This window comes from Schizosaccharomyces osmophilus, chromosome 1 (assembly GCF_027921745.1).
Source record: "Schizosaccharomyces osmophilus chromosome 1, complete sequence".
Classification (NCBI taxonomy): Eukaryota; Fungi; Ascomycota; class Schizosaccharomycetes; order Schizosaccharomycetales; family Schizosaccharomycetaceae; genus Schizosaccharomyces; species Schizosaccharomyces osmophilus.
The window spans coordinates 1,020,957-1,046,689 of NC_079238.1; the positions used below are offsets into that span (position 1 = coordinate 1,020,957).

The window sequence follows — 25,733 nt, forward strand, 5'->3', positions numbered from 1 at the left end:
CAAGACTCCTTTTATATACAGATCGGTTACCTTCTAGAAATTGACCATTCAATCTTAAGCCAAATAACTCAGTTTGATTCTTGAATATATAGAACAAGCTTGGGTTGTAGGAAAAATGGCATTTTGGACGACATCAGTGTGTCGTTCCATTCCTGGTATTTCCAAAAATATATTTGGAAATGGTCGATGCTTAGGCTCATTCTCTACAATTGGTAAAGGAATTGTTTCTAAAGTTACAACTCAAAAACGTCTTATTAGCGTTTCGGCGATAGCCCGCAATGAACTCAATAAAGAAAAGAACGTGCCTGATGCCAGTGCTTACCTTCGCTCTGGTCATGTGAAAGCTATTCAACATGAAAAAGTAAACAAAGTTATTGTCGTTGGCTCAGGTGGTATCTCCATCGGTCAAGCTGGTGAATTCGACTACTCTGGTGCTCAGGCCATCAAGGCTCTTCGTGAAAGCTCTGTTCACACTATCTTGATTAATCCTAACATTGCTACTATTCAATCCTCTCATGAACTGGCTGATGAAATCTACTTCTTACCTGTTACTGCTGACTACCTCTCGCATATTATTGAACGTGAACATCCTGACGGTATCTTGCTGACTTTCGGTGGACAAACCGCTTTGAACGTGGGTGTTCAATTGGATGACATGGGTGTTTTTGATCGTAACAATGTCAAGGTCTTGGGTACTCCTATCTCAACATTGAAAACCTCGGAAGATCGTGACCTCTTCTCTAAAGCATTGCATGAAATTGATATTCCCATTGCAGAATCTACAGCAGTCGATTCTGTCGATCAAGCTCTTCAAGCTGCTTCTAAGGTTGGGTACCCTGTCATTGTTCGTTCCGCCTACTCTCTTGGTGGTCTTGGTTCTGGTTTTGCCAATAACAAAGAGGAATTGCAATCTTTGGCTGCCAAATCTCTTTCCATGACTCCTCAAATTCTTGTTGAAAAGTCTTTGAAGGGCTGGAAAGAAGTTGAGTACGAAGTTGTTCGTGATGCAGCCAACAACTGTATTACTGTTTGCAACATGGAAAACTTTGACCCTCTTGGTATCCACACTGGTGATTCCATGGTTGTTGCTCCTTCTCAAACTCTCTCCGATGAAGAGTATCACATGCTTCGTTCTGCTGCTATCAAGATCATTCGTCACTTGGGTGTTGTTGGCGAGTGCAATGTTCAGTATGCCTTAAGTCCTGACAGCTTGGAGTATCGTGTCATTGAAGTTAATGCTCGTCTCTCCCGTTCTTCTGCTTTGGCTTCTAAGGCTACCGGATACCCCTTAGCCTATACAGCCGCCAAGATTGCTTTAGGTCACACTCTTCCCGATTTAACCAATGCCGTTACCAAGACTACTACTGCAAACTTTGAACCTTCTTTGGATTACGTTGTCACCAAGATCCCTCGTTGGGATTTGCGCAAATTCCAACACGTTAACCGTGAAATCGGTTCTTCCATGAAGAGTGTCGGTGAAGTCATGGCTGTTGGTCGTACCTTTGAAGAATCTCTTCAAAAAGCCTTGCGTCAAGTCGATCCCTCATTTTTGGGTTTCATGGCCATGCCCTTTAAGGATTTGGACCATGCTCTTTCTGTTCCCACTGATCTTCGCTTCTTTGCTGTTGTTGAAGCCATGCTTAATCAAAACTATTCCACTGATAGAATTCACGAGTTGACCAAGATTGACAAGTGGTTCTTGGGTAAACTTGAAAATATGGCTGAAGTGTACAAGGAGCTTCAAGAAATTGGTTCTTTATACGGATTGAATAAAGAAGTTTTAACTCGCGCTAAAAAGCACGGATTCTCTGATTACCAGATTTCCAAGCTCGTTGGTGCTACTGAATTGGAAGTTCGTGCTCGTAGAAAGCGTTATGACATTCATCCTTGGGTTAAGAAGATTGATACCTTGGCTGCTGAGTTCCCTGCCGACACCAACTACTTGTACACTACTTACAATGGATCTTCTCACGACGTTGATTTCAATGAGCACGGTACCATGGTTCTTGGATCCGGTGTCTATCGTATTGGTTCCAGTGTCGAATTCGATTGGTGTGGTGTCTCCTGTGCTCGTACCTTGAGAGGACTTGGACGTAGCACTATCATGGTTAACTACAACCCTGAGACTGTCTCTACCGATTTTGATGAATGTGAACGTTTGTACTTTGAAGAACTTTCCTATGAACGTGTTATGGATATTTACGAAATGGAAAACTCCAACGGTGTCGTTGTTAGCGTAGGTGGTCAACTTCCTCAAAATATTGCTTTGAGATTACAAGAGACCGGTGCTAATGTATATGGTACCGATCCTAAGATGATTGATTCTGCTGAAGATCGTCACAAGTTTGCTCAAATCCTTGACAAGGTTGGTGTTGATCAACCTGCTTGGAAAGAATTGACTTCCGTTGAAGAAGCTAGCGTGTTTGCCAACACTGTTGGATATCCTGTTCTTGTACGTCCTTCCTATGTTTTGTCTGGTGCTGCCATGAGTGTTATTCGTGATGAATCCAGTTTAAAAAACAAATTGGAGAATGCAGCTGCTGTTTCTCCCGATCATCCTGTTGTTATCACGAAGTTCATTGAAGGGGCTCGTGAACTCGACGTTGATGCTGTTGCTTCAAAGGGTCAGTTATTGGTTCATGCCGTCTCTGAACATGTCGAGAATGCTGGTGTTCATTCCGGTGATGCCACAATTGCTCTTCCTCCTTACTCTTTGAGCACGGATATTATGGATCGCTGCAAGGAAATTGCCAAGAAGGTTGCCAGTGCTTTCCACATTACTGGTCCTTACAACATGCAAATCATTTTGGCTGACAACGCTGAGACTGGCATTAGTGACTTGAAGGTTATTGAGTGTAACCTTCGTGCTTCCAGATCTTTCCCTTTCGTTTCAAAGGCTCTTGGTGTTAACTTCATTGACGTTGCTACCCGCGCCATTGTTGGACAAAATGTTCCTGCACCTTGTGACTTGATGGCTATCCCTCGTGATTATGTATGCATCAAGGTTCCTCAATTCTCTTGGACTCGTTTGGCTGGTGCTGATCCATTCCTTGGAGTGGAAATGAGCTCCACTGGTGAAGTCGCCTGCTTTGGCAAAGATGTTAGAGAAGCTTATTGGGCCGCTCTTCAATCTGTTCAAAATTTCAAAATTCCTCTTCCTGGCCAAGGTATTTTAGTGGGAGGTGACCGTCCTGAATTAAAGGAAGTCGCTACTGATTTGCAAAAACTTGGTTACAAGCTTTACACTGCTGATAAGGAAGTTTCTAAGGAATTGAACCCCACAGAAACGGAAGTGATCGAGTTCCCTGTTGATGACAAGCGTGCTCTTCGTGCTGTCTTTGAGAAGTATAACGTTTCTTGTGTCTTCAATTTGGCTTCTGCTCGTGGTAAAGATATTTATGATAAAGACTATGTTATGCGCAGAAATGCCGTGGACTTTAACGTGACACTTATTAACGATCCTAACTGTGCCAAGTTGTTTGTCGACTCTCTTAAACAGAAGCTGCCAGAGGCTACTTCTGAACGAAAGGCCATACCTTCTGAAGTGAAGAGATGGAGTGATTGGATTGGTAGCCATGATCTCTAGATCAAAACGGATCGGTTTAAATGTTTTCAACTCAATAATAATTTTGACTATTCGGTAATATGCTATGGTTGATTACATTTTGTATATCATGAACTATTTTTTGGTTTTTACTTGCACTTCAAGATGGTTCTGGAATTGTCTGTTTAAATGCCCTTCCATGCTATCTGAAAAATAGTTGGAAGGTGGTTTTTGGTGGTGTTTTAGATAGCTACTTTTTTTGTTCCTATGGTTCTTTGGACAATTTTTTTCTTAAACCTAGATATTATAGCTCGCGAAGGGTTTCCTATCTATCGTATTGATTGTTTTTTGTTTTGTTTGGAATAAAATGTCTGTTGTTCTTAAATTGGTATTCGCCGTCAATTAACAGAGTAAAGAGGTTACTTTTTCGTTGTTGATGTCTTTTTACTCTTATACTGCTTTTCAAATTTTAGCTGCGTTTTTTAATAATGTGTTTGTTTACACTATAAGGAACCATATTTATTATATACTTCAATTTATCATTCGTAATTCGGTAGGGCTCGTTTCGAGGTAGCTTATACTGGTTAGTTTTGCACTCCCCATGCAAGAATTGTTGACGCTTACAGGTTGCATAATTTATCCTTCTACCTATTATTTGGGAACACGACGCGAATCTCAAAATTGATAAAATGGAAGCAATTTCTGAGAAAGATGCACAAAAAATGAATGTAGAAACTCCAGAAGAGAAGACTGCAGTAGCTGAAGACAAAAAAGAAACACCAAATCAAGTTTCTGAAGAAAACCCAGAGGAATCAGAATCGAAGGAGGTTGAGGATGCTCAGGAAAAGAAAGAGGATGATTCTAAACCTCAGGAAGAAGCTGAAGTGGAACCTGAAGAAGCTCCTGAGCAAAATGGTACATCTACTGACAAAAAGGAATCAACGGCTGATGAGGAAGAACATAAAGAAAACGACCCCGCTGAAACAGCAGAGGATTCCAAATCATCAGAGAATGAGCAAGAGAATTCCTCTGAAAATTTAAAAGAAGATGAATCAACCGAGATACAAAAGTCTGAAGATATTCCCAAGTCGGCAGCAAAAAATGGTGCAAAGCAAAAAGGTGGAGAAAAACCAAACGTAGAATATAAATCCGGTATGCGTGTATTAACTAAGCTTGCTGGTTTCCCCTGGTGGCCAAGTATGATCATTACAGAAGACAAAATGACTTCTGTAGCTTTAAAGAGCAAACCTAAGCGCGCTGAAAACTACCACCCTGTAATTTTCTTCCCTAATAAAGAGTATTTATGGGCCAGTCCTGATGCTTTATCTCCCTTAACAGAAGATGCCATTTCTGAATATCTTGAAAAGCCTAAACCCAAGACTGCTGGTTTAATTAAAGCTTATAAAGTCGCTCAGGCTACTAAGAGTTTAGACGATGTTTCTCCTCCTCCCTCTGACGTCGAAGAATCTGAAGAGGAATCTGAGGACGAAGGACAAGAAGAATCTGAAGCTTCTGTCGAAGAAGAAGAGGAAGAAGAAACGAAGCGGCCGAGTCGAGCCAGCGCTAGACGGGGAAATAATAAAGGTGCTAAAAAGTCTGTGTCCTTTGATCCTTCATTGGACGCTTCTAGTAAAAAGTCCTCTTCTACGGAAGCTGCATCACCTAGTGCTAAGAGAACTCGAGCTTCTCCTCGAAAAGGATCCCAGCAGGTGAAGAAAGCGGATGCTCCTGCAAAGAAGAAGGCTAAAAAAAATGAAGAAAAGGATGAAGAGGAGGAGGAGGAAGAGGAGGAGAAAAAAGAAGAAGAAAAACCTGAAGTAAATGAGGAGGAAGCGGCTGAGCGTACTTTCAAATCCAGGGAACAATCTTTGTTGTTTCTTCGTCACAAATTGCAAGGTAGCCTTTTGGCACCAAATGCGGACTTGTCCAAGCAAAATTACGATATTATTCATGGATATCTTGAAAAGCTTTCTACATTTCAGGGATTGGATGCTACGCTAGTCCAGAAGACTAAAATTGCGGTTGTTGTGAAGAAAATTTGTACTTTGACGGATTTCCCCGCTGATCAAGAAGAACCTGTAAAGAAGATTTGTCATGAACTTCTTGAGGAAAAATGGAAACCCATCATGCAAGCCATATCTCAGCAAAAGCAATCGCCTGGCGAATCCAAATCTGAGACACCAGAACCAGCAGCTGAACAAGCTGAGGAAACAAAATCGGTTGAAAACACCGATACGGAAGAAAAGAAGGAAGAGACGGAAGAATCGAAGGAGCCTTCCCAAGTTCTAAGTGAAAAGAGGGAAAGTGAGCCCGAATCGAAAGAAGAGTCAGAACCAGAAGCCTCGGAATCAAAAGATACACCCATGACGGATGCTTCACCTTCTACGGAAGCACCTTCGACTGAAGCATCCGCTCCAACTGATTCTCAAAAGCCGACCGAGGAACAGAAAGAGCCTTCAGTTTAAAAGGAACTAATACTATGTAAATTAGTCACAAATCCGGATGGCTTCATTGCTCGAATTGGTTTCTGGAAACAACATTTGTTTATTGAAATTTTTTGATGATTAGAAAAAATGAAATTTTGATGCTTTCGTGAATTGAATATAGTAGTAATAGTATACTTGCTTTTTAGGAAAAAACACGACCTTGTGAAAAGAACGTAGCAATTGTTTCATGATAAACTTATAGACATTGTAATAGAAGTGCTTGTCCTTACTTAAACTATTGCACTCCGTAAAAAGCGTGAAGATGGTAAAGAACTTTTTAATCCACGAGCCGAAAAGACTATGAAAATTGAATCCCATGGAGGAAACTAATTTTAGATTGAAAGAAGAAAACAAAGAAAGCAAATGAGAATGTTTTGATGTTTGACTTGTTAAAATGAGAATGTTTTGATGTTTGACTTGTTAAAATGAGAAAAACGAGAATTAAACAAGATTGTGAAACACAATGGAAACATTCCTCAAATGATTGAATAGAATTTTAATAAGGACTAAATAATACGGAAAAGATGAAAGCATAGGAAAATTGTCTAAAGATTGCAATTTGAGAAAATTTTAAATGGCTTGTTTCACGTAACAATACACTTGCAAACAGCGACTTGGCACGAGTAGCAATTATCAGTTGACGAAAAGCAAGAAAAACGAACAAAGAAGAAAAGAAAATGGTTTCCTTTTGCTGTGAAGGTACAAATGATGAATTATCCAAAGAAAGAAGGATAATGGGAAATTTTTGGAAGTGAAAAATTACTAACACGAGTTTTTCAATGTAGTTTGTCAAGATATTATCAAGAAGCCAAAACTTGATCAACATCGTTCTCGTTGCCAAGGAGCATATTTTACTTGCATTGATTGCAATACGACTTTTCAAGGGACCGATTATCGTTCTCATTCGTCTTGCATGACAGAGGCACAACGGTATCAGAAGGGTCTTTACCGTCCTACAAAGAAAGAATTGAAGAAGAAGAATCAGGAGAATGGAACTACCAACGGGAATGCTTCTACTGGCAAAGCCAAAGAAACACCAGAAGAATCCGAGAAGGAGCAAAGTTCTTCTCCTGCCAAAAAGCGTTCCACTTCTCCTGACGATTCTGGAGAAGAAAAAGGCAACAAGAAAAAGAAGTCGTCTTCCAAAGACAAAAAGACATCTCCGATCGAGCAGATGCTTACCTTGTGCGAAAAGGATGACAACGAGTCTCTTTACAAGCTTGTGAAGAAACACAACAAAAACGCTTCCAAGGAGGAAACTTTGGAAGCCAAGGATGTTTTGAAGCAACTCAAGGTATCCAAAGGTGCCAATGGCGTTTACATGCTTAAGGCTGGATCTACAGATTAAAGGAGCTACAAAAAGAAAACCAACCCATGGGAAGAAGCTTAGGTTTTTTTTCTTTTTTTATTTAGTAGATGATGCATTCAATTGGGTTGAGATATTGTTAAATATGGGATTCTAGGAAAACGATATAGAATGGATTAGAATAAAGGATTTTAGACACTTCACAAAGCCTGTAAAAGAAACGTTTCCTTTATATTCAATATCGCTCTTTGCATTTGCAATCCAGACAAGGAACTTGTTCACGGAAACAACTACACATTATCAAATAAAACAGAGCGAGTCAGGAAAACGAATGAGTAATAAAAGACGATTTCTTTTTTGGTTAACCTGCTACAACGGGAAAAAAAAGATACAACAGAAATAGCTTCATCCTACGTGTTGAAAAAGATTGCAATACAATAGAAAAATTTTGGTCAAAAAAAATTCATTTTCGATTTATACATAATAAATAACATCAACAATGGACAAGATATATAAATCATTTCTCTTAATCGTTAACAAAGTGTGAAGAACAGGGATATCATAAATACCTTCTTTTTTCCCTTCACTCATGAAATCCTCATGGATGTTCTGCTGACAGACCATCATAAAAAGACCAACAAGCTTTCTATTCATCTAAGGGGTTTAGTTCCAACAAGTCTCTTCTCCATTTATGATGATGATAATAATAATATTCGATGCTTACGAAGGGTAAAACGAATGAGAAAAGCAACGGTAAGGGCAAAACATAAATGAAGTAAATCCTCTCAACAACCAAAAACTTTCGTAAGAATCCTACGACGGGTTGCAAGTAAAGAAATTGGACAAATTAACCATGGTTCAAGATTGAAGGAAATCAACATGCAACCTCGGATAACGGAAAAAGCAAACAATAAAACACCAACCAAGCTTTATCAATCAAAACAAAAAACAAAAAAAGAAAAAGCGGTGGTGAAAAAACTGCTGCTCTTTCCAAATAGTCCGGGATGAGGAATTGTATCCTTTTCCACACACAAGAAAACAAAAGGGAACTATGGGGAAACCGTTTACTCGGTTTCAGTACCACCTTCGTTTTCGGATTCTTCCTTCAAAGGTTGGAGGACTTGGATCAAATCCTTGGCGTCCATGTTCTCGTAGCAAATGTTGTAAACGGAACGGAACAAGGGGAAGTCGTTGACCATGTCCTTGGTGGAAAGGAATTCATGGACTTCCTTAGCAGTGGAAGCACCTTGCAAAAGCTGACCACCCAAGAGTTCCTTCTCAAGAACGTCGATGGGCTTACCAGACTTGACATAAGCCTCGGCAACACGGTTGTTACGGCCACTCAAGCAAGAGGTAACCAAGTCAGCAATACCACAAGATTGCTCGACCATAGTACCGGGTTCACTTTCAAAGAAAGTGGTAGCAAACTTTTGCATTTCCAACAAACCACGACGCATGATGGCAGACTTTGTGTTACCACCCCATTCCAAACCATCGGCGAAACCGACGGCCATGGCGACGATGTTCTTCAAAGCACCACCGAGGGCGACACCGGCAACGTCGTCGACGGAGACGACCGAGAAGTAGGGACGGTCAAAGATGGCGACGATTTGCTCGGCAGAGATGACGGCTTGAGGGGGCTTATAACCAATGGTGGTTTCACAGAATTGTTCCTTGGCGACTTCGTTGGCAACGTTGGCACCGGAAAGAACACCACAGTAGATGCCAAGCTTTTCTTGGATGACATCGGAAAAGAGACGGACACCGTCTTTGCCGACGGAAACACCCTTGATACAAGAGATACCGACTGCGTTGGGACGGAGGTGACCGGCCATTTGGTCGCAAACTTTGTTGATGAATTGGTGAGGGACGACAAAGACCAAAACATCAGAGCGACGGGCGACTTCACGAACATCAGGAACGGCGATGACGTTGGGAGGGCATTCGACACCAGGAAGATACTTTACGTTTTCGTGAGTCTCGTTGAAAACTTCGGTGAGCTTTCTCTTTTCACCCTTGTGTTCGATTTCTTCTTCAAAGACCCACATACGGACCTTGGAGCGGAAGTGGTGACCGTGAGCACGGGCGTTTTCACCACAGATCTTGGCAATGGCGGTACCCCAGTTACCGGAACCGATAACACCAACAGCCAAACGCTTCTTGGGAGCTTGGTCCATGTTTGAAGCGGCAGCGGCAGCAGTAGTTTGATGAGGAGCAGAAGACATGATTGAAGATGGAAACTAAGTTAGGAAATCGTAGAAAACAGAAACGTGAAATTGAAAGAAAAAAACTCGTAAAATGAAAATAACAAAATCAATTGATATTCGTGAAAAGCGAACCTACAACGAAACGGTGGAAAAAGGTAAAAATCTGGATCTTTCGTTTGTAAGGCAGATGGTAAAGAAAAAGTGCAGGGGAATGCCAATTTATATATTTGTGAGGATACGCCATTGTTTAGGTCCGAAAGACATGACGTCAAAGGCAGACTTTTACCTAGATGTTCCAAACCAATCCAGGACGTCATGAATGTGATATCAAAAGATGGACAAGGTCGCTTTATACGTCATGTCAGCTTTGATATAGAAGAAGGGGGGGGAAAAAGCGGCAAGAATGTAAGGAACCGTAGCGACAAGCCGTTTTTGAGGAAGAAAGGAAGAAAGGAAACTGAAAACACAACAAAAGGAAAACAAATCCAAGCTTTTCTCTGTATTCTTGAATCCTTTGCTCTGCAACCTCTCTGTAATCTTTTGCGTGCACGACTGGCTTTCCCTTTTCAACGGAACAATCGTCACAGTTTTCCACACGGTTCCTGTGTTCGACGTATCCTGGTGTGGAGGTGGTGTGTTTTCTTTTGCGTTCACCCACCCTTTCACTCCTTATTTATCTCCAACGACATATAACGCTCCTTTTAGCATTTCCTTCCTTTGCGATCACTTATCACCGCCAATCAGCACCTGGCAAGGTCACAAGGAACAACAACAACATCAACACTAACATCAACATCAACAATAGCAAGATATGATCTAGTCTGGTGTGGAGGTAGAAAGAAGAGTGAAAAAGAATTTAACTATTTCCTGAAATCAAAAAAATAAACAAAAAAGGGCAGAGCAGCATTCCCATGGATGCTTTTCATCGGAATCCCATTTGTAAACAAACATTTTGGCTCCTTTGGACTCGCTCAATGCATCCTCCAGTCATTCGTTTTGGACCCTTTCTAGACTCCTCTTCTCGCTCGCTGATTTTTTTACGTTTTGACCCCCCCTTCTGTTGCATTCTTTAAGGTTCATCCGTCGCACCTCGAAATTCTTTCGGGACGGTAGAAATCGTTGCAGAGCGGTAAACGGTTGCACACACACAGACACACAGACGGAGAGAGAGAGAAGGATTGAGTTGAGCTGTCCGTTTGTGTCCATTTTTTTTTGTTTTTTTTGTTTTTTTTGTTTTGATTTCAGGAAATTTTTAATTCTTCATGGATCCTTTATTTATTTTTTTACTTATTTATTTAATTAATTTTTCTTTTCCTTTCATCACGACTCTTTCACCAAGCAGAGAATCGACACCACTGTTTTCTCCATAGCAGCAAGGACCACTCCACCCACTGTAGTAGAAAGAACTAGGACTTAGAGCTCGGACTCAAACCCAAAGAAGAACCTCCTTGCGCTACGTTATGCTTGTCATCAAGAAGCAAAAATATAAAATATTTACGGTCAGAGTGGGGCTCGAACCCACGACCTCATGATTAACAGTCATGCGCACTACCAACTGTGCTATCCGACCTTGATTGATTTCCAAGAGTTGTCTAGATATTATATACTTCTACCTCTCTACTTATTATATCCGTCAGTTTTATTAGATTAAATTAGCAATAAAATACAACTTCCTTTGTCTGTTTCCAATTTGTCAACGGACATTTCCATCATTTCCTTTATTCATTTCATTCACTATTCTTTGGATCGTCTCCCGAGCGGCGATCCGTAGTAGTTTGCTCTGCTCGCCTACCATAAATGATTCGGCTTTTTCTTCGATAGGATGAGCTTTTTCTTGGATGACCTTTCTTCTATAGCATACCCATCCTTCTGATCACTCTAACAAATCACACAACACTTATTCCGCAGTCCCTTTTTCTTATGGGTCGACGAGGAACTCTTCATACGATTCAATTTTCCTTCCTTGGATTTGTTTCCAACAAGCATCGGTTCTTCATGCTCTTCAATATAATTTCGAAATCTAATCATTTCATTCCATGTTAAAATCCCTTTTTCTTTTCTCCTTTCCATCTCACTTACTCATTGCGGGCTCTTTCCACAGAAACGTTCTGCTGCAAATTCTCTTCCATTGGACAACTCGTTTTTCTTTTTCACTCCAATTCAGTTCAATTTGAATAAATTGATTTCAATTATTTACAATTCCACTCTCTTACTCTTAAAAGTCGTCGTCGTCGCCTTCCATCTCAAACACCGTCATCTCCTTGTATACGACCTTCTTGCTTTGATTTTTATCCAATCCGTTGGAGTGCGGTGGTAAATAAACAAATCGATAAAAACAAATCCTTTTCTTTGAAATGTCCTTAAGCTATAGATCTGATGCAGATTTTTATCAACTATAATCATGAAAAAAAAATACAACGGTATTGTTTTTTATTTGAAACATTCCAGCAGCAGCCATTGTAGTCGACAAATTTGCTTTTCGATTTCCTTTATACAACACTCTACAACAATTCTTTTCGCTTTTTTTTTTCTTTTTACAATTTACAAAACAAAAACAGTAAAAAGGTAGAAAAAAAGTAATTAAAACTCTCCACGTCCATTTCCTTTCCAAGCTCAACCTCCCATGCTCACCAGTTCGTCATGACCGACTTGAATTCCTACAAACATCGTCTCTGGACTGTTAGAATTTGTCGGTTTTTTTTTTATTTCTTTTTGAGTTAAAAGTTTCCAAGAAACGGTTCTTGTTTTTATTTTTTATTTTACATTCGTCACTGGATACAACGACTATGGATACGGCGGATTTGGAAAAGTACTTGAATCAATATGGAGGTATGTTTCTCAAATGCAACAAAAATGCAATTTTTTTGCCTTTTACCAACCATCGTTTCATAATTTAGTTTGGCCAGGGATTTTCAGGGCTCTCTTCATAGCTCGCTCTCATGAAGCTTTCAGGTCCTTCTGCTCTCAATATGCAATCAACAAATTGAAAGCAAATACTTACAATTTGGAATTGTACAAATCTGCCTTTTCAGAGTTCACAAATGATGTCGGCGAAGAACAATATGATTTGTCTTGGATTGACAGTGTCACATACCATCGAAAACAAAATCTAGACCATCTCACAAAAGAACTGAAATCTTACAAAAATAATCTCATTAGAGAGTCCATTCGGGTATGTGCTTTCTGCTTCCAAATCCCCTTTTTCAATCTCTAACTTTTTCTGTTTCATCTAGTCAGCACAACTCGACCTGGCCTCTTTTTTTACCGACTTGGGCCAATTTGAAAGCGCCCTTCGGGCCTATGCGAAGGTCCGAGAATATTGCACCAACGCTGGTCAAATCGCCCATTTATCGCTCGACTTAATGAGAGTCTCCATCTGGATGGAAAACTATTCTCACGTTCTCGCTTTTGGTTCTCGTGCCAAGTCGACTCTTTCTGCTGCCATGGAGATCAAAAGTACCGTGTATGCTTATTGCGGTTTGGCACACATGTGCCTGGGCGACTACAAATCTGCCCTAGACCACTTTCTACATGTTGCACCAGATTTTTCCGATATTCTCTTGACCAAAACAGACGTATCCACATATACTTCTATATGTGCTTTAGTATGTTGGGACCATAAAGAACTGCTACAACAGTTAAACGAAGATGAAATATTTAATGCTTTATCCGATCTTAATCCCACTTTACGAAAATGTATGCATTTTATGAGCCAGCGAAAGTACAGCTCTTTGTTTAACACTCTTCAAGCCAGCTTTCCGGAATATGCATTGGACATGTACCTGGCTCCTCATCTACTCACCTTTCTGTCTTTAATCCGCGAGCGTTCGTTGATTGATTATTTGTTTCCATACAGTGCTATTCCTATGAAAAAGATTGCCTCTGACTTTCAAGTTGACTTGCCCTTCATTGAAGATTTTCTATTGCAAATGGTAGAAACACAAAAGATAGACGCGAAATTGGATTGTCTGAATAAGGTAAGTATTCTTTCTATGCCATAATGTATGTGCGCTAACAACTTTTTCTCTTCAGTGTGTTTATATGGAATCTTCGTTAGAAGGCGAGCGCTTTCAAGAAATTCAAGACATCGTTGAAAACACCCACATTTATAGCAAAGCGATCCATTTACAGACTACAAATACTTTTAACAAAAGCATGGATGATGAATCTTCTACGCATACTTAATATCGTCCTGTTAATTAAAACTATATTGTTTTCATTCATGCATAACGCCAATACGCCATGAAAAATCATGTTTCCATAATAAATTTCAAGACATTTTTACAATTAAATTGATTCTACGCTGATGCCGGAGCGCTCTTCGTGTTTTGATCAGTAGCTTTTTGTTGCATGACGGATTGAACAGCTATACATTAAAGATTTTGTTAATAATTCGTTCCATCATATTCACTTTCGCTAGAACATAGAAAAGGAATTGAATCTTACCTCGTATTTGGGAAGACTTGGCTTCAACAGCACCGCTGATGCTCTCAACACTGTTTTGTAGATATTCACACTTTCTTTGATAATACTCAATTGCATCAGGAGCACTCTGAAAACAAACGTTAGTCACAAATTCAACTTGATTTTCTTTATTTTTTACCTTCTCAACAAAGTATCCTGTTCCAATGTCTATCAATACTTTTCCATTGCCCAGTTTTAGCTTGCCGGGTACATAGAGACTAGTTGTAAGGGGAACAAGCATATCTCGCTCTGGTTTTTAAGCTTGTTAGTAACAAGGCCATAAACAAAACTTCTATCCTTTACCTTCATTTTCCGCCTTTACTGTTTCTTTTATGCTATTAAGACAACCAAGAAATTTTACATGTGCACGTCCTAACTGAGCATATGAACTCGATAGGTATTCCAGCTCAGTATTAAGTTGCTTAATAACTTCTGTTAATTGCTCTAAACTAAGAGTCCCTAAATTGACCGACTTCGATCCTTCTGCCATATTGATTCTTCTGTGTTGCTAAAATTCCAAATGCTTTCTTAAACCAACTTTGCGTTCCAACACGTTAAACAATATAATCTGACTTGCGTTTATTTTTATGTTTATAATAAAAAATAAAAATAAAATAAAAACAAAGGATAAAAGTAGTGCATTAAAGATCATTTATTAAATAACTATTAAAACAGGTATTAGCATGTAAAGATCTTGATCAGAATTAAAGGGATACGTATACATGCCAAGGGCTTCTATATTTTGTCAAAAGAGCTCGTGAAATAACCAAAACTAGATATCATGCTACGCTTCTGTTTTCTTGTAAGGATCAAACTGTAGTAGATCTTTATCGTCTTCAACAGGTTCTCCAACGTCTTCATCGATATCTGATGTATGGCTTTTAACTTTTTCAAAATTCGAAGTATCATCGCTTGTCATATATAATTTTTGTCCCGTGCTCGTAGCATTATCTGAAGAAGGAATAGCTGCAGCGTGCTTGTGACCACGGAAAGTTTCACTCCACCTGTTAGTGTCAAGAACGAGCGAATCCAACAAACCGCGAAGACCGCCAACGGTGCTTGTCTTTTCTTCGACAGGTGGCAGTACAACAGAATCCGCCAACCCACCAGAAAAGAGTTGCTCTAGGAGCACGTTTGAAAGAATGACCATGCGAAAAGTCGGTAGACTCACCCGGATATCACTATTTGCGCTTACATTTCTTTCTGAAGCCAAACCACCACTTGGTAAACTCTCGTCCACATCAACCAACTTCTCCTCTTCCTGATGTTCAGGACCAGCTTCATCGGCAAAATGAAAGCACCTTTGAATAAACTCGCTGACAGCTGACAAGCACTCATCGCCCATGTATCTTGTAATCCATAAAATAGCCTCAGAGACCTTCAAGACGTCAGATTTATCCATAAATCCATCAGAGTCAGAGTCGTACAGTTCAAAGATAAATGAGATATTACGCATAACATCTCGCACTTTTAATTCTGCAATTCCAGAGACCAAGTCTTGTAGAGAGAGAGAACCTACCCTGCTTCTATCAAATCGTAGAAATAAATGTCTTAAAAAAGATGAAGATCCGTTAATTGCTGTCGCGTCAAGATTTTTGGACCAATCCGTTACACCTCCCATAAAAACACAAAATTCATCAAACTCCAGTTTTGTATCAACAGAAGTGCCTAACTCAAACTCATGCTTGGTAGAAAGAATTTCATGGTATCGATCATATATATTACTCAAGTCGTCACGTGTCAGCGAGCCGTAATTTTGGATACTTCGTATTTGTGTCCGCTTGGCAAATGACTCAATTGAATTGATTACTTTATTGAAATGTCGTTTCCTTTCTGACTCTATCATGGGATGCGTAATATTTCCAAACTTCTTGAACGCTGTTACAAGCAACAGTTGAAATTTGGTAATGGCCGCAACTCTTTTATCAGTAGCATCTTTGTAAACGCGATCACTCAAAGACGAGAAATACTTTTTCAGAAGAGATATAAGCATGGTTTCCTCAGTGGCCTTTAAGATTTCAGACTCGTTATCATACAGTACAGCCATCCCAATCTGAAAAAGGACCCTTGGGCCTTCTAAAAAGAAAAAGTCCATCAGTCGGAATGCATAAGGTAATGGCATTGTACAAAAGAAAAGAGAAAGAAACCATGGTAAGGATATAATACTGAGTTGGATATCCTTGTTTACAAAATGAGCGTGGAGGTTGGGCATAAGTCGCTGTACTAAAGTTTCGTATACCTGTTGATCAATTAATGTTCCGTACATAGTCTTGGAATAATAGCCGGGTATGTAATCCTCGCAAATCTTATGCATTAAATAAAACGCTTGGGCTTCATTGCAATGAATTAACAATGCAGCAGCCACAATATTCATTGCTTGACAGTAGCCAACATCCTGATTTTTCCAAGAAAAGGCAACCAAAACATTTCGCAAAGCATCAATTCCTTCATCATTTTGGTAAGCAGGGTACTCTGGTAAACTTCTGCCCAGGTCTTTTTCAATTTCTTCTAATGAAAAAGAGGTTTGCCCAGAATGGGCGTGTAAAATATGTTCGTATTCGTTTTCATTTTGGAGCCTCAGATATAAAGACCCAGAAGTTAACTCCCATATTTCACCCCTTAACTTATTTGGTAACTCTATACGAACGAGCTTAGAAAATAGAGAGACACGTATCAAAGAAAGGCTTGTTCCATATAATAAGAAATATTCTTTCCACATTCGAAGTTTGGCTCTTTCACGAGAAGCCCGTGGATCTGTGGGATACCCATATTTGCAACCAAAACCATAAGACTGATTACCCTCTGCAACATTAGGACTTATCAATTGTTCTGAAAAGAATTGTTTGGTAAATTCGGATGCCTTATGCATGTTTACCTTGTGTGAAATAAGCTCTTCCTTCAGGAGTCCGCAAAAACGCAAAGCAGTGCTTTCAGAAACTTGAAGAGAAATTCGAAATTCATAACCATTGCTCGTGGAAACTGAAAGCAGCTGTTCAAAGTCATCACTCTTTACTTTGCTAACCTTTCGAATAATTGTATATGGCATACAAAACTGAGTACCTTCTTCATCACCACGGAAAGCAATATAGTCAGTAAATAAATATAGGATACCTAATAAAGAGCTCGTTTCCTCCGCGTTGTTATAATGGATGAACTGAATTTCGCACGGTAAACTGTTGATAGAAAATTGCGAATCCGGAAGTCGAAATCTCCATCTCAGCTTAGCTAAATCCTTTGATGAATCAGGAAGTTGTAGCTTCGTTTTGATTATGCTGGCAATTGAAGACATAACAAACTTGTATACGGACACCCAACGGAAGCAAGGCTATTAGAGATTCAGTAATTCAGACAGCGATTGTTCAAACAGATAAACAGGTATATGAATAAATAATAAATACTTTCCTAGTTAACAGCTAAGAAACAGAAGCTTTTTACCAATCTTGCCAGAGGTGACTTTACTTATGAAAGAGCAATTTTGCGCGGTAGTAAAATATGAATTGTTGATTGTAATATGTATAGGACATAAAAAAGCAATTGCTAGCGGATTTAAGGACTTATGGAAACCACATTACACTTTTTAGGCGTTATGTTGTGTTCTTTGTAACAGACAGCTGCAAGGAAGTAAACGAATAAGGCAATGACACGGTAAGCCTCTTATACCATAATAAAAAATACTCACCAGAAAAGCCTGTTTACTGTTACTGTTACTGTCGTTCACTTAAAGTGTCTTTTTTTTGGTAATAATAACTGTATACATGTAGATGATGTTGCTGCTATTGTTTTACTTTCCAGCTTACTAAAATGGGGAGACACGTTTAAATAAAAATGCTAACAGCTCCATTTGTTTAATAAGTTCAAAATCTTTCCAAAGAAACGCCCAAACCCGAGTTTTCAAGGATAGATCCAGTGTAAACTGTCCATTAATGATTTCAATTTTTGTCAAAGATATCGTAACATCCATTTCAAAAAGCAAGAGAATGGATAAATTATTTTCTTTTTTATTAACTCGTAAGTTGGTAAATATTGATAAATGAATTGACGCATGGAGAAATCCATGATAGAACATTCCACACGTCGAGATTAGTGAGATATCTTTCATATTCCTCCTATCCTTGGGAAAACCAGCTTTCCAAGTAAGGAAACAAAAGAAAAAAGAAAAATTAAATTATAAGACAGAGCAACGTACCCAAAACTCAAATTGGTAGTAACGATTAAAAGTTCTCTACTTCGACGGACATGTAAAAGATATGAGATTAAGGGAATCGGGATAAGTGGAAAACATATACAGAAGATAAAGACAACGGTATACCGGTTTTGAACCAGGGAGACAAAGAAATGACACAAAATCGAGAAACGGAACTAACCTCTATAGTACATTGAAGTAAGACTCTGACTCACGTAGAAAAATTGTTCTTTTTTTAATTGTCTTCACCCTTGACAATACCAACCTTGGCGGGACGGACAACACGACCATTTAATGTGTAACCCTTGCTCTCACAATGGAAGATTGTGTTTGCATCCTTTCCTTCTATGGGAATTTGGAAGACAGCTTCATGGATGTTAGGATCAAACTGCTCGCCGATACCATCGTAACGAACCACACCATGTTTTTGTAGCATCTTGATCATGTTTGACTCGGTCATGACTAAACCATCGTACAAATCAACCAAGTCTTTATTGGAATCGCGATCCTTACGCTTCTCTGCGGGCACAATAGACAAAGCACGCTCTAAATTGTCGACAGAATCTAAAAGGTCTTTGAGTAGCTTTTGAATGGCAAATGCACGAGTTTGCTCCATGTCACGTTTCACACGGTTTTCCATGTTTCGAGCGTCTGCCAACTTGTGACGGACATTGTCCTTCAATTCAGCAATTTCTTTACTCTTTGCTTCATATTTTTCCTGGATTTCTTTAAGTTGTGCATTTTCTTCAGGCTTAGGCGCCGTTTCAGCTGCCTTTTCACCAGTTTCATCTTTCTTAGCTTCCGAAGAAAACCAAAATGCTCTAGGATGATTTAAAGAAGCTCGTACGGGAAATGCAGCACGCATTACCGTAGGACGACATAATCTTCTCATACCATACATTATAAACCTTTTTTTAATTTTACTCGTATTTGGTAAAATCTAAGTTTCAGATTGAGTATAACGGCCCGTAAAGGATATAAGATGAGTAATTACGAACGCCGAAGGAATATCATATATGATATAGTAAATTCAAACGCAGTTGCTTAAAATGTAAACAAAAGGATTTTTGCTCTATTTCTTGTATAAAATCGAATAGTAGCAATATAGAAGTATTCGTGATGCCAGACGTTTCGTATTATTTTATTTCTGTAATTTCAACGGGAAATATTTTGCCAGTCTGTTAGAATCCTTCACTGATGAACGTGGTATATCGAAAACGAATTTACTCAATTAATATTAAAATACATGTCATGAATTTAAGAATGTTTCCTTCTTTCATGTGTCTGGACGGAGCGTTTTGTACATCGCATTCTTTAAAGTATTGACTTGTCGATCGAAATCAAGAATCGACTTTTGGAGACGACTGTTTCATTAAAGCCAGATAGATTATAAAAAAGCAGCAAGGAAATTGAAGATTTGATTTCTAAGAAATAATTCAAAATCGATCCAGACTAACTACGCTTGTTCTAACAAGACATAAACATCCATGAAAACACACTTACAAGCTTTTGTTGGGAGAAAAACAACATAATTTTTGTTTTTATGAGACAATTGTATATGTATAATACTCCTGCTCATACGCGCTTGTTGATTCATTTCATTCGTGTTTTTTTCGTAACCTCCACCCCAATTCCTATTCTTGGAACGCTTTCTCTGCTTGTCTCGAAAAGCTTTTATATTCGAACCTATCCCTTTGAGAAGACCTTTTGGCTTTTTTCTTAAATTTCTTTCGAAATATTTGCTGCAGAGAGAACAGTGCCTCTTCACATCGTAAATCCATTGTGCATCTTCTAGTAAAAAGGTGGAATCATGTCTGGAAATAAATCTATCGAACAAAGGTCTTTAATTTCTGTTATTGGTGACGACGATACTGTCACAGGCTTGCTTTTGGCAGGGACAGGTCAAGTCAACGAGGAAGGAAAGAAAAACTTTTATATTGTGAACCAAAGTAAGAAGAATGAAAATAAATGCTATACATGGCATCATTACTAACGTTTTCATTGGAAGAAACTACTGATGAACAAATCGCAAGTGTGTTTGATGATTATACTACTAAGCGGTCAGACATTGCAATTGTCTTGATTAATCAAGTTGCTGCTAATCGAATTCGAGACAGAATTGACAAGTATGTTCAGGCATTCCCTGCTGTGTTAGAAATTCCTAGTAAAGACGATCCCTATGACCCCGAAAAAGATAGCATTCTTCGACGTGTTCGAAAGATTGTAGGAGAATAATTAACTTTGTATGGAAGTGATGTTTCTATTTACGATATTTTGCTTTGCTAATTATCAATAAACTTTGAATTTCCTATTATTTCAAAGCCTAATTAGATTTATTAATAGTCAAGAATGAATGAAACATGAAAAGGTAAAGGTAAAGGTAAAGTAGCAAATTCACTGAGTCTTAAATATAATTCAAGCCAATGCTTAATTCAAATCGAAACTCACATTACAACCACACGATGATTTTGCACGAGGATTATTAACTAATTGAAACGAAGATCCAATCAATTCTTTTGTATAAACAATCTCAGAACCATTAATTAACGGTAATGAGATACTGTCCGAGACAATTCTAGCTTTTCCTCGAACAAACACACTAAAACAGTTAGCATCGGAGCTTCTTTAATAGAAATAATCCAAGGTAATACTAAAGGATAAGGAAATCATGAAGTCCCTAACATACCTGTCTTCTTTTCCTATTTGATCATCCATGTTAAAGGAAATCTGATATCCATGGCATCCACCGCCATCGACAACCACGCGTAGAGCAGTATCTTTTTGTTTTTGAGCTGCTACTTTTTCTAATTGTTGCTTTGCCGAGTCGCCCATGTGTATTATATATGGTTTCCCTGATTCATCATATTGTTCCTGCAGAGTATACTGATCTGCTGTTTTCGTGGAATTTTTTCGAATCGGTTGCATCCGGTATATTTTAGATTGATTTTCAGACTGAAGAATCCTTGAAGCAATGACAAATGGCCGACTTCTCGTACTACCCAACTCATTTTTTTGTAACACGCTTGAAAAGCTTCTCGATGAGATATGATTCCGCGGTACTTGCCAATTTCTAAAGAAAAGTTTATTCAAACCTCCCTTCACAGGAAAAAGCCCATAATTCTTCCTCATGAATATACTCATAAAAAATAGTGATGTTGTGAACGGATAGTTTGCCGCCTATGTCGTTGGTGGATAATGCTGTAGGGCGTCTTCTTCTAATTTGTATTATTTTCATATTTTATTTTTTTTAATATTAATTAGTTGAATTGGTAAATCTATTTTCCCAAGTGTCTCTCGACAAACTTGAGTATTTTATTTATATGGTCTATTCAAACTTGGGGGATTAATTGAGGAAAACCCGTAAATAAAGAAAATATATAAAATATAATTAGAAGAAAAACTTAATTTAGTTTATTAATTTGTCTGGCTAGCGATGGATCCTTTTCAATTGCTCTAGCTGAAAAGTTTAGCCCATTGAGATTTTGCTAACAAGTCGTCTTTCCAGAAACAGCTTTGGAGTGAGAATAAATTCAAAAAATTAACAAGTAAAACGTCTTTCGGTGCCTTTAGAGCTTTTTACAGGTCTGGAGTAAGCTTTTACTCAAAGCTAGTTTGTCCTTTTCCAGATAGAATAAAGAACTACCAAATCTCTTAGCTTAAGAAAGAACATTGCCAACAGAATTATTCGGTTTCCCTGCTCTATCTTTATTTGTTTCATCATGTTGGGTTTCCTGTTTTGGCTCCAATAATTTCCATTACAAAATCCATTTTTAAATTTAATTAATAAACTAAAATCTGACATTAATTACAGTAATAAAGATTTAGACTTCAATTTAGAGAACCAAAGGGCAAGTCTTCGATTTCTGAGCTCGATCTCTTCCCCTAGAGCACTTTCCTTAAACATCCTATACCTTCCTCCAACGCTGAACATCCTTTTCAACGCTGGCTAGCAGCTATAGAAGAAGAATATGGATGAATTAAAACAAGCGATTGTTCCCACTTATATTCAGTCGCTTGGTTTAGAAGGAAGTTTGGAGTTATGGGTTCCTGCTCATGAAGATGATTCCATCAATGAAGTAGAAGCCGAAGAACAGAATTTTGACTGTGAGTCGATTCTAAAAGGAGAATTGATTGCTTTTGATAGTGGCGTATTTACTCGAAAAACCAATTTGTTCCCTCGCTGTGTTCATTGGAATGTTTTCAAAAATCAAACCTTAGTTTTAAGTGAGGTATCTCTCAAAAAAGATTCTACCAGCATACCGTCTTTTAATATTAGGATTCACTTTCCTTCCCAATTGCTAAAAAACTGCGTAACCTTTGGATTTGATGATGAAAAAGACGAGTTGAGCCTTTTCGTAATCACGTCTACTAGAGTATTGTATTCTATTCAACTAAAGCCAGAGTGGTTTTTATCTTCCAATCCTACTGTTGATGAAGGTTGGTGCACCTGTTATCGCCCTCCATCCTTTCTAACTAAGAGTCCATCTCATGCAACTGGTGTCGATCGTTCCTCATTGTTTGTCACATTTATCTCGGGGGGACTCGTCAAGTTAAACAAATCACTCAACAATGACCAAATCCGAGAAGAACATTATCATGATTCTAGGTACATGGCATCTATCCGGCATTATCTTACTCTCCAGGCGTTCAAAGATGAATATCGTCCGCCTAACAGCATCGTTTCTATGGCTTATAACCATCGCTACCATTACCTACTAACTTTGAGTATGGATCATACGCTAAAAATCTGGAATTCTTTAAATGGTGTTTTGTTGGAAAACATATCCTTCGAACCCCTTCCTGTGCAAAATTCAAATGCACTTTCTTATTTATCTATAGATAGTTCCACGCAGTCTTATGTTTCTGTATATCATCCCAATGATACTCATGGATACTTTTCTCTTTACAAGTTTGAGCTTGATCAAGATGATGGTTCATTTCTCAATTTATCTCCAATTGTGACGAAAATTACTCCTCCGAATTTACCGGATGATGAGTATTTGCCTTGGACTTTATTAAAAACAAGTCTTATTTGTTTGGATGAAGACAATAAACACTTCAGTTTGTTTTTAGCCTGGAAAAGTAATCTTCATGCTGTCGTGCAACGTGCTGAAATCGTTCCCAACATAGACCAAACTGCAAAGGTCTTGTGGAAGACCACGAAGAAAAATACGGTTACTAACTTTGATAAATTTTCGTTTGATATCCCGACCACTATTTCTTTCGGTGATGTGTCTGAAATATGGATTGATAATTTATTGAAGAATAAATATATATCTCCCGAATCATTGCAGTTAGCTTTCTTGTGTTATCAAAAAGTTAATCCTTATACTTCAAAGTCAAAGATGGATTCTTTGCTTAGTGCGTCCATTAATGAACTCATGAAAGAAATTACCACAATGATTATTGGTTCTGTGCCTGTTCAGCCTGAGTTTGGCTCTTCATCATTTGATTACCCTGCATATCGTCAAACTCTTTACAATGAATGGGAGCGGTTCGCAAAATTGACGTTGTATCTGGATAGCTTTGGCAACGAATTGTTGAATATTGAAGTAGACTCAAATTCGAAAAACACGTACGTTTGCTATGCAAGCAAGATTGGTGTCTTGCGACAGCCTGTTAATATTGAATACCTGGACGGTGATTTAATAAGTAATATGCTACAGCTCCCTGAAATGAAGGCTCCTGATTTGGTATCAGGTTACCAGCTATTAGATCTTGCTTGCAGTTTGCTGAACTGCTTACCATCTGCTATACTTCTGGAAATACGATTTTCTCTTCAAGAACTGGTCAAAAACCCTGCCTCTTATTCAGTATTCGATACATTATGGATATTCTTTGATAAATACATTTATCCAAATGTAAACCCGGATCACTTAAAATCCCTGGCCGAAAGCTTTGCTTCCCGCGATAATCCAATAGCTGACATAAAATCTCTCCTTGATTATTTAAAAGGCTTTCCAGAGCGTTCAGTTCGATTTAGTTATACCCCTTTCTTTTCGTTGGCGTTATCAAACACACTTATTACAGTCCTTGGGAGCTTGCAAACCTCCCTTGAAGCCTTAATCTTCCTTCTTTCAACTGCTTCCAGCCAACAGGATGTACAATTGGAACAAAAGGTAATTGGCTCCGATGAAATATTTTTAGACTTGCTTGATAAATGGAAAAAGGTAAGCTTTTTCGCAGCTACTTTCAACTTGCCTTTAGAATTCGTTGATATCGATTGTTCGGAAGTCGGTGATCGTACTTTACAATCTAACCTTGGCATAATTTCCCACCTAAACAGTCCTTTTGAAATCCTTGCAACCTTTTTTTGCCGTGAAAATGAATTAAACAATCAATCTTCTGCCTTGGAGATTAGTATCAAGTCCTTTGTTTCTCGTTTATTAGAGAATTCGTCTAGCAGCCAGATGATTTCAGAAGCTTTTGAAAAGCTTCTATTATTAAAACAATACAACGCTTGCTCCGCTTTGTTGAGCTGGCTCGGGTTTGATTCCATCTGCCAGTATCTCAAGGCTACAACCTATCTAGGATCTAAAGAAATTCAAAAATCCGTCTACCACTTTAAACACGCTAATCTGAACGTCAACAAATCAGAAATATCTGAGCGTCCCCTTTTAAAACAATATGTCGATACAGCTCAAAAATATTCACTTGACTGTCATCTGTCCAGTTATTATTTGCACGTTTCGAAGCTGTTATCCACTGAGGGAGCATGTGTTGATGCTCTTGAATTTTCTTTGATGGCTGACTCATTGAAAGGAACAGATGTAAATCTAGCTTCTGATATTAGGAGGCAGTTATTCGTCACGTCCTGCGCTTCTTCAAAGTTCGACACCGCTTACTCTACACTTCTATTAATGAAGGACAAGAAAGAAAAGAGTGATGCACTCAATAAATTTGTGAAACAGCTGGCTTTTAAAGGAAAACTGTTTCGACTTATTGATTATTCGATGCCATCGCTACAGGACGAAGTTGATAGTATCCTAGAAAAAAGATCCTTCCAGATGATTGACGTCCGAAGTCAACCATGCTGGTATAACGTATTATATAGTTGGCGTTTGAAAAATCAGAATTACCGTGATGCCGCTGCAATAATTTATGAAAAACTATCACGCTTACTTTCTTTAGATGGCTTCAAAAAGGATCAAGAAACTGAAATATTGGAAAACTATCTTATTGTTTTGAATGCTCTTAAGCTATTAGATCATGAAGAAGCGTGGATGTTGGTAACTGATGTATCCAAGTTAACAAATGGTAACGAACAACAGTACTTTCCTCAGAAGTTAGTTACTTTGGATAACGTTTCGATGGAATATGAAGCACACCTTCAGAATATTGCTAGGGAAGTTACAGCTCAAATCTCTTCCGCTGCTACTATAGATTTTTAGTTTCTTGGGGGTAAAAAAGGCTAATAACTATATAATTCTATTGAGATTTTCTTTTGGTTGACTGTGTAATTCTCGTGTCAGTATACACTTTTTATGTTGAATTCGTAAAGTAGCTCTATCATGAAAAACAAATATTGCGCTGAAAGTCTGAA

The 25,733-nt window shown here is 38.5% G+C and overlaps 12 protein-coding genes and 1 non-coding gene across 13 annotated transcripts; 6 read left to right on the top strand and 7 right to left on the bottom strand.

Moving 5' to 3' along the window:
- Positions 1–115: 115 nt before the first annotated feature.
- On the top strand, positions 116–3,586 carry arg4 (arginine specific carbamoyl-phosphate synthase Arg4; the record flags this gene model as incomplete). The annotated part of the gene is made up of 1 exon (XM_056179262.1): positions 116–3,586. One exon carries the CDS (start codon positions 116–118, stop codon positions 3,584–3,586), a length of 3,471 nt encoding a protein of 1,156 aa, XP_056035304.1.
- A 647-nt stretch (positions 3,587–4,233) lies between these two features.
- Positions 4,234–6,009, top strand: pdp2 (PWWP domain protein Pdp2; the record flags this gene model as incomplete). The annotated part of the gene is made up of 1 exon (XM_056179263.1): positions 4,234–6,009. One exon carries the CDS (start codon positions 4,234–4,236, stop codon positions 6,007–6,009), a length of 1,776 nt encoding a protein of 591 aa, XP_056035303.1.
- Positions 6,010–6,707: 698 nt separating this feature from the next.
- On the top strand, positions 6,708–7,378 carry SOMG_00470 (nucleolar RNA-binding protein, LYAR-like protein, implicated in rRNA processing; the record flags this gene model as incomplete). The annotated part of the gene is made up of 2 exons (XM_056179264.1): positions 6,708–6,729; positions 6,816–7,378. 2 exons carry the CDS (start codon positions 6,708–6,710, stop codon positions 7,376–7,378), a joined length of 585 nt encoding a protein of 194 aa, XP_056035124.1.
- A 1,022-nt stretch (positions 7,379–8,400) lies between these two features.
- Positions 8,401–9,561, bottom strand: gpd1 (glycerol-3-phosphate dehydrogenase Gpd1; the record flags this gene model as incomplete). The annotated part of the gene is made up of 1 exon (XM_056179265.1): positions 8,401–9,561. The coding sequence occupies one exon, from the start codon at positions 9,559–9,561 to the stop codon at positions 8,401–8,403; it is 1,161 nt and encodes a 386-aa protein (XP_056035125.1).
- A 1,479-nt stretch (positions 9,562–11,040) lies between these two features.
- On the bottom strand, positions 11,041–11,113 carry SOMG_20016. Its single transcript has one exon. It is a non-coding gene; the product is annotated as a tRNA-Asn (tRNA).
- A 308-nt stretch (positions 11,114–11,421) lies between these two features.
- SOMG_00472 (uncharacterized protein) lies at positions 11,422–11,672 on the bottom strand (the record flags this gene model as incomplete). Its single annotated transcript, XM_056179266.1, has 2 exons — positions 11,422–11,563; positions 11,623–11,672. The coding sequence occupies 2 exons, from the start codon at positions 11,670–11,672 to the stop codon at positions 11,422–11,424; spliced, it is 192 nt and encodes a 63-aa protein (XP_056035126.1).
- Positions 11,673–12,329: 657 nt separating this feature from the next.
- On the top strand, positions 12,330–13,728 carry csn1 (COP9/signalosome complex subunit Csn1; the record flags this gene model as incomplete). Its single annotated transcript, XM_056179267.1, has 4 exons — positions 12,330–12,372; positions 12,441–12,715; positions 12,777–13,520; positions 13,576–13,728. The coding sequence occupies 4 exons, from the start codon at positions 12,330–12,332 to the stop codon at positions 13,726–13,728; spliced, it is 1,215 nt and encodes a 404-aa protein (XP_056035127.1).
- A 113-nt stretch (positions 13,729–13,841) lies between these two features.
- Positions 13,842–14,497, bottom strand: pfd5 (prefoldin subunit Pfd5; the record flags this gene model as incomplete). The annotated part of the gene is made up of 4 exons (XM_056179268.1): positions 13,842–13,909; positions 13,990–14,095; positions 14,147–14,256; positions 14,311–14,497. The coding sequence occupies 4 exons, from the start codon at positions 14,495–14,497 to the stop codon at positions 13,842–13,844; spliced, it is 471 nt and encodes a 156-aa protein (XP_056035120.1).
- Positions 14,498–14,791: 294 nt separating this feature from the next.
- Positions 14,792–17,296, bottom strand: SOMG_00475 (Rab GAP; the record flags this gene model as incomplete). Its single annotated transcript, XM_056179269.1, has 1 exon — positions 14,792–17,296. One exon carries the CDS (start codon positions 17,294–17,296, stop codon positions 14,792–14,794), a length of 2,505 nt encoding a protein of 834 aa, XP_056035121.1.
- Positions 17,297–18,425: 1,129 nt separating this feature from the next.
- On the bottom strand, positions 18,426–19,091 carry mge1 (mitochondrial [2Fe-2S] cluster assembly and protein import chaperone Mge1; the record flags this gene model as incomplete). Its single annotated transcript, XM_056179270.1, has 1 exon — positions 18,426–19,091. One exon carries the CDS (start codon positions 19,089–19,091, stop codon positions 18,426–18,428), a length of 666 nt encoding a protein of 221 aa, XP_056035122.1.
- Positions 19,092–20,000: 909 nt separating this feature from the next.
- vma7 (V-type ATPase V1 subunit F) lies at positions 20,001–20,425 on the top strand (the record flags this gene model as incomplete). Its single annotated transcript, XM_056179271.1, has 2 exons — positions 20,001–20,139; positions 20,199–20,425. 2 exons carry the CDS (start codon positions 20,001–20,003, stop codon positions 20,423–20,425), a joined length of 366 nt encoding a protein of 121 aa, XP_056034788.1.
- A 192-nt stretch (positions 20,426–20,617) lies between these two features.
- Positions 20,618–21,331, bottom strand: isa2 (mitochondrial [4Fe-4S] cluster assembly and transfer protein Isa2; the record flags this gene model as incomplete). Its single annotated transcript, XM_056179272.1, has 2 exons — positions 20,618–20,789; positions 20,877–21,331. 2 exons carry the CDS (start codon positions 21,329–21,331, stop codon positions 20,618–20,620), a joined length of 627 nt encoding a protein of 208 aa, XP_056035128.1.
- An 827-nt stretch (positions 21,332–22,158) lies between these two features.
- On the top strand, positions 22,159–25,581 carry nup120 (nucleoporin, WD repeat Nup120; the record flags this gene model as incomplete). Its single annotated transcript, XM_056179273.1, has 1 exon — positions 22,159–25,581. The coding sequence occupies one exon, from the start codon at positions 22,159–22,161 to the stop codon at positions 25,579–25,581; it is 3,423 nt and encodes a 1,140-aa protein (XP_056035129.1).
- Positions 25,582–25,733: the final 152 nt, after the last annotated feature.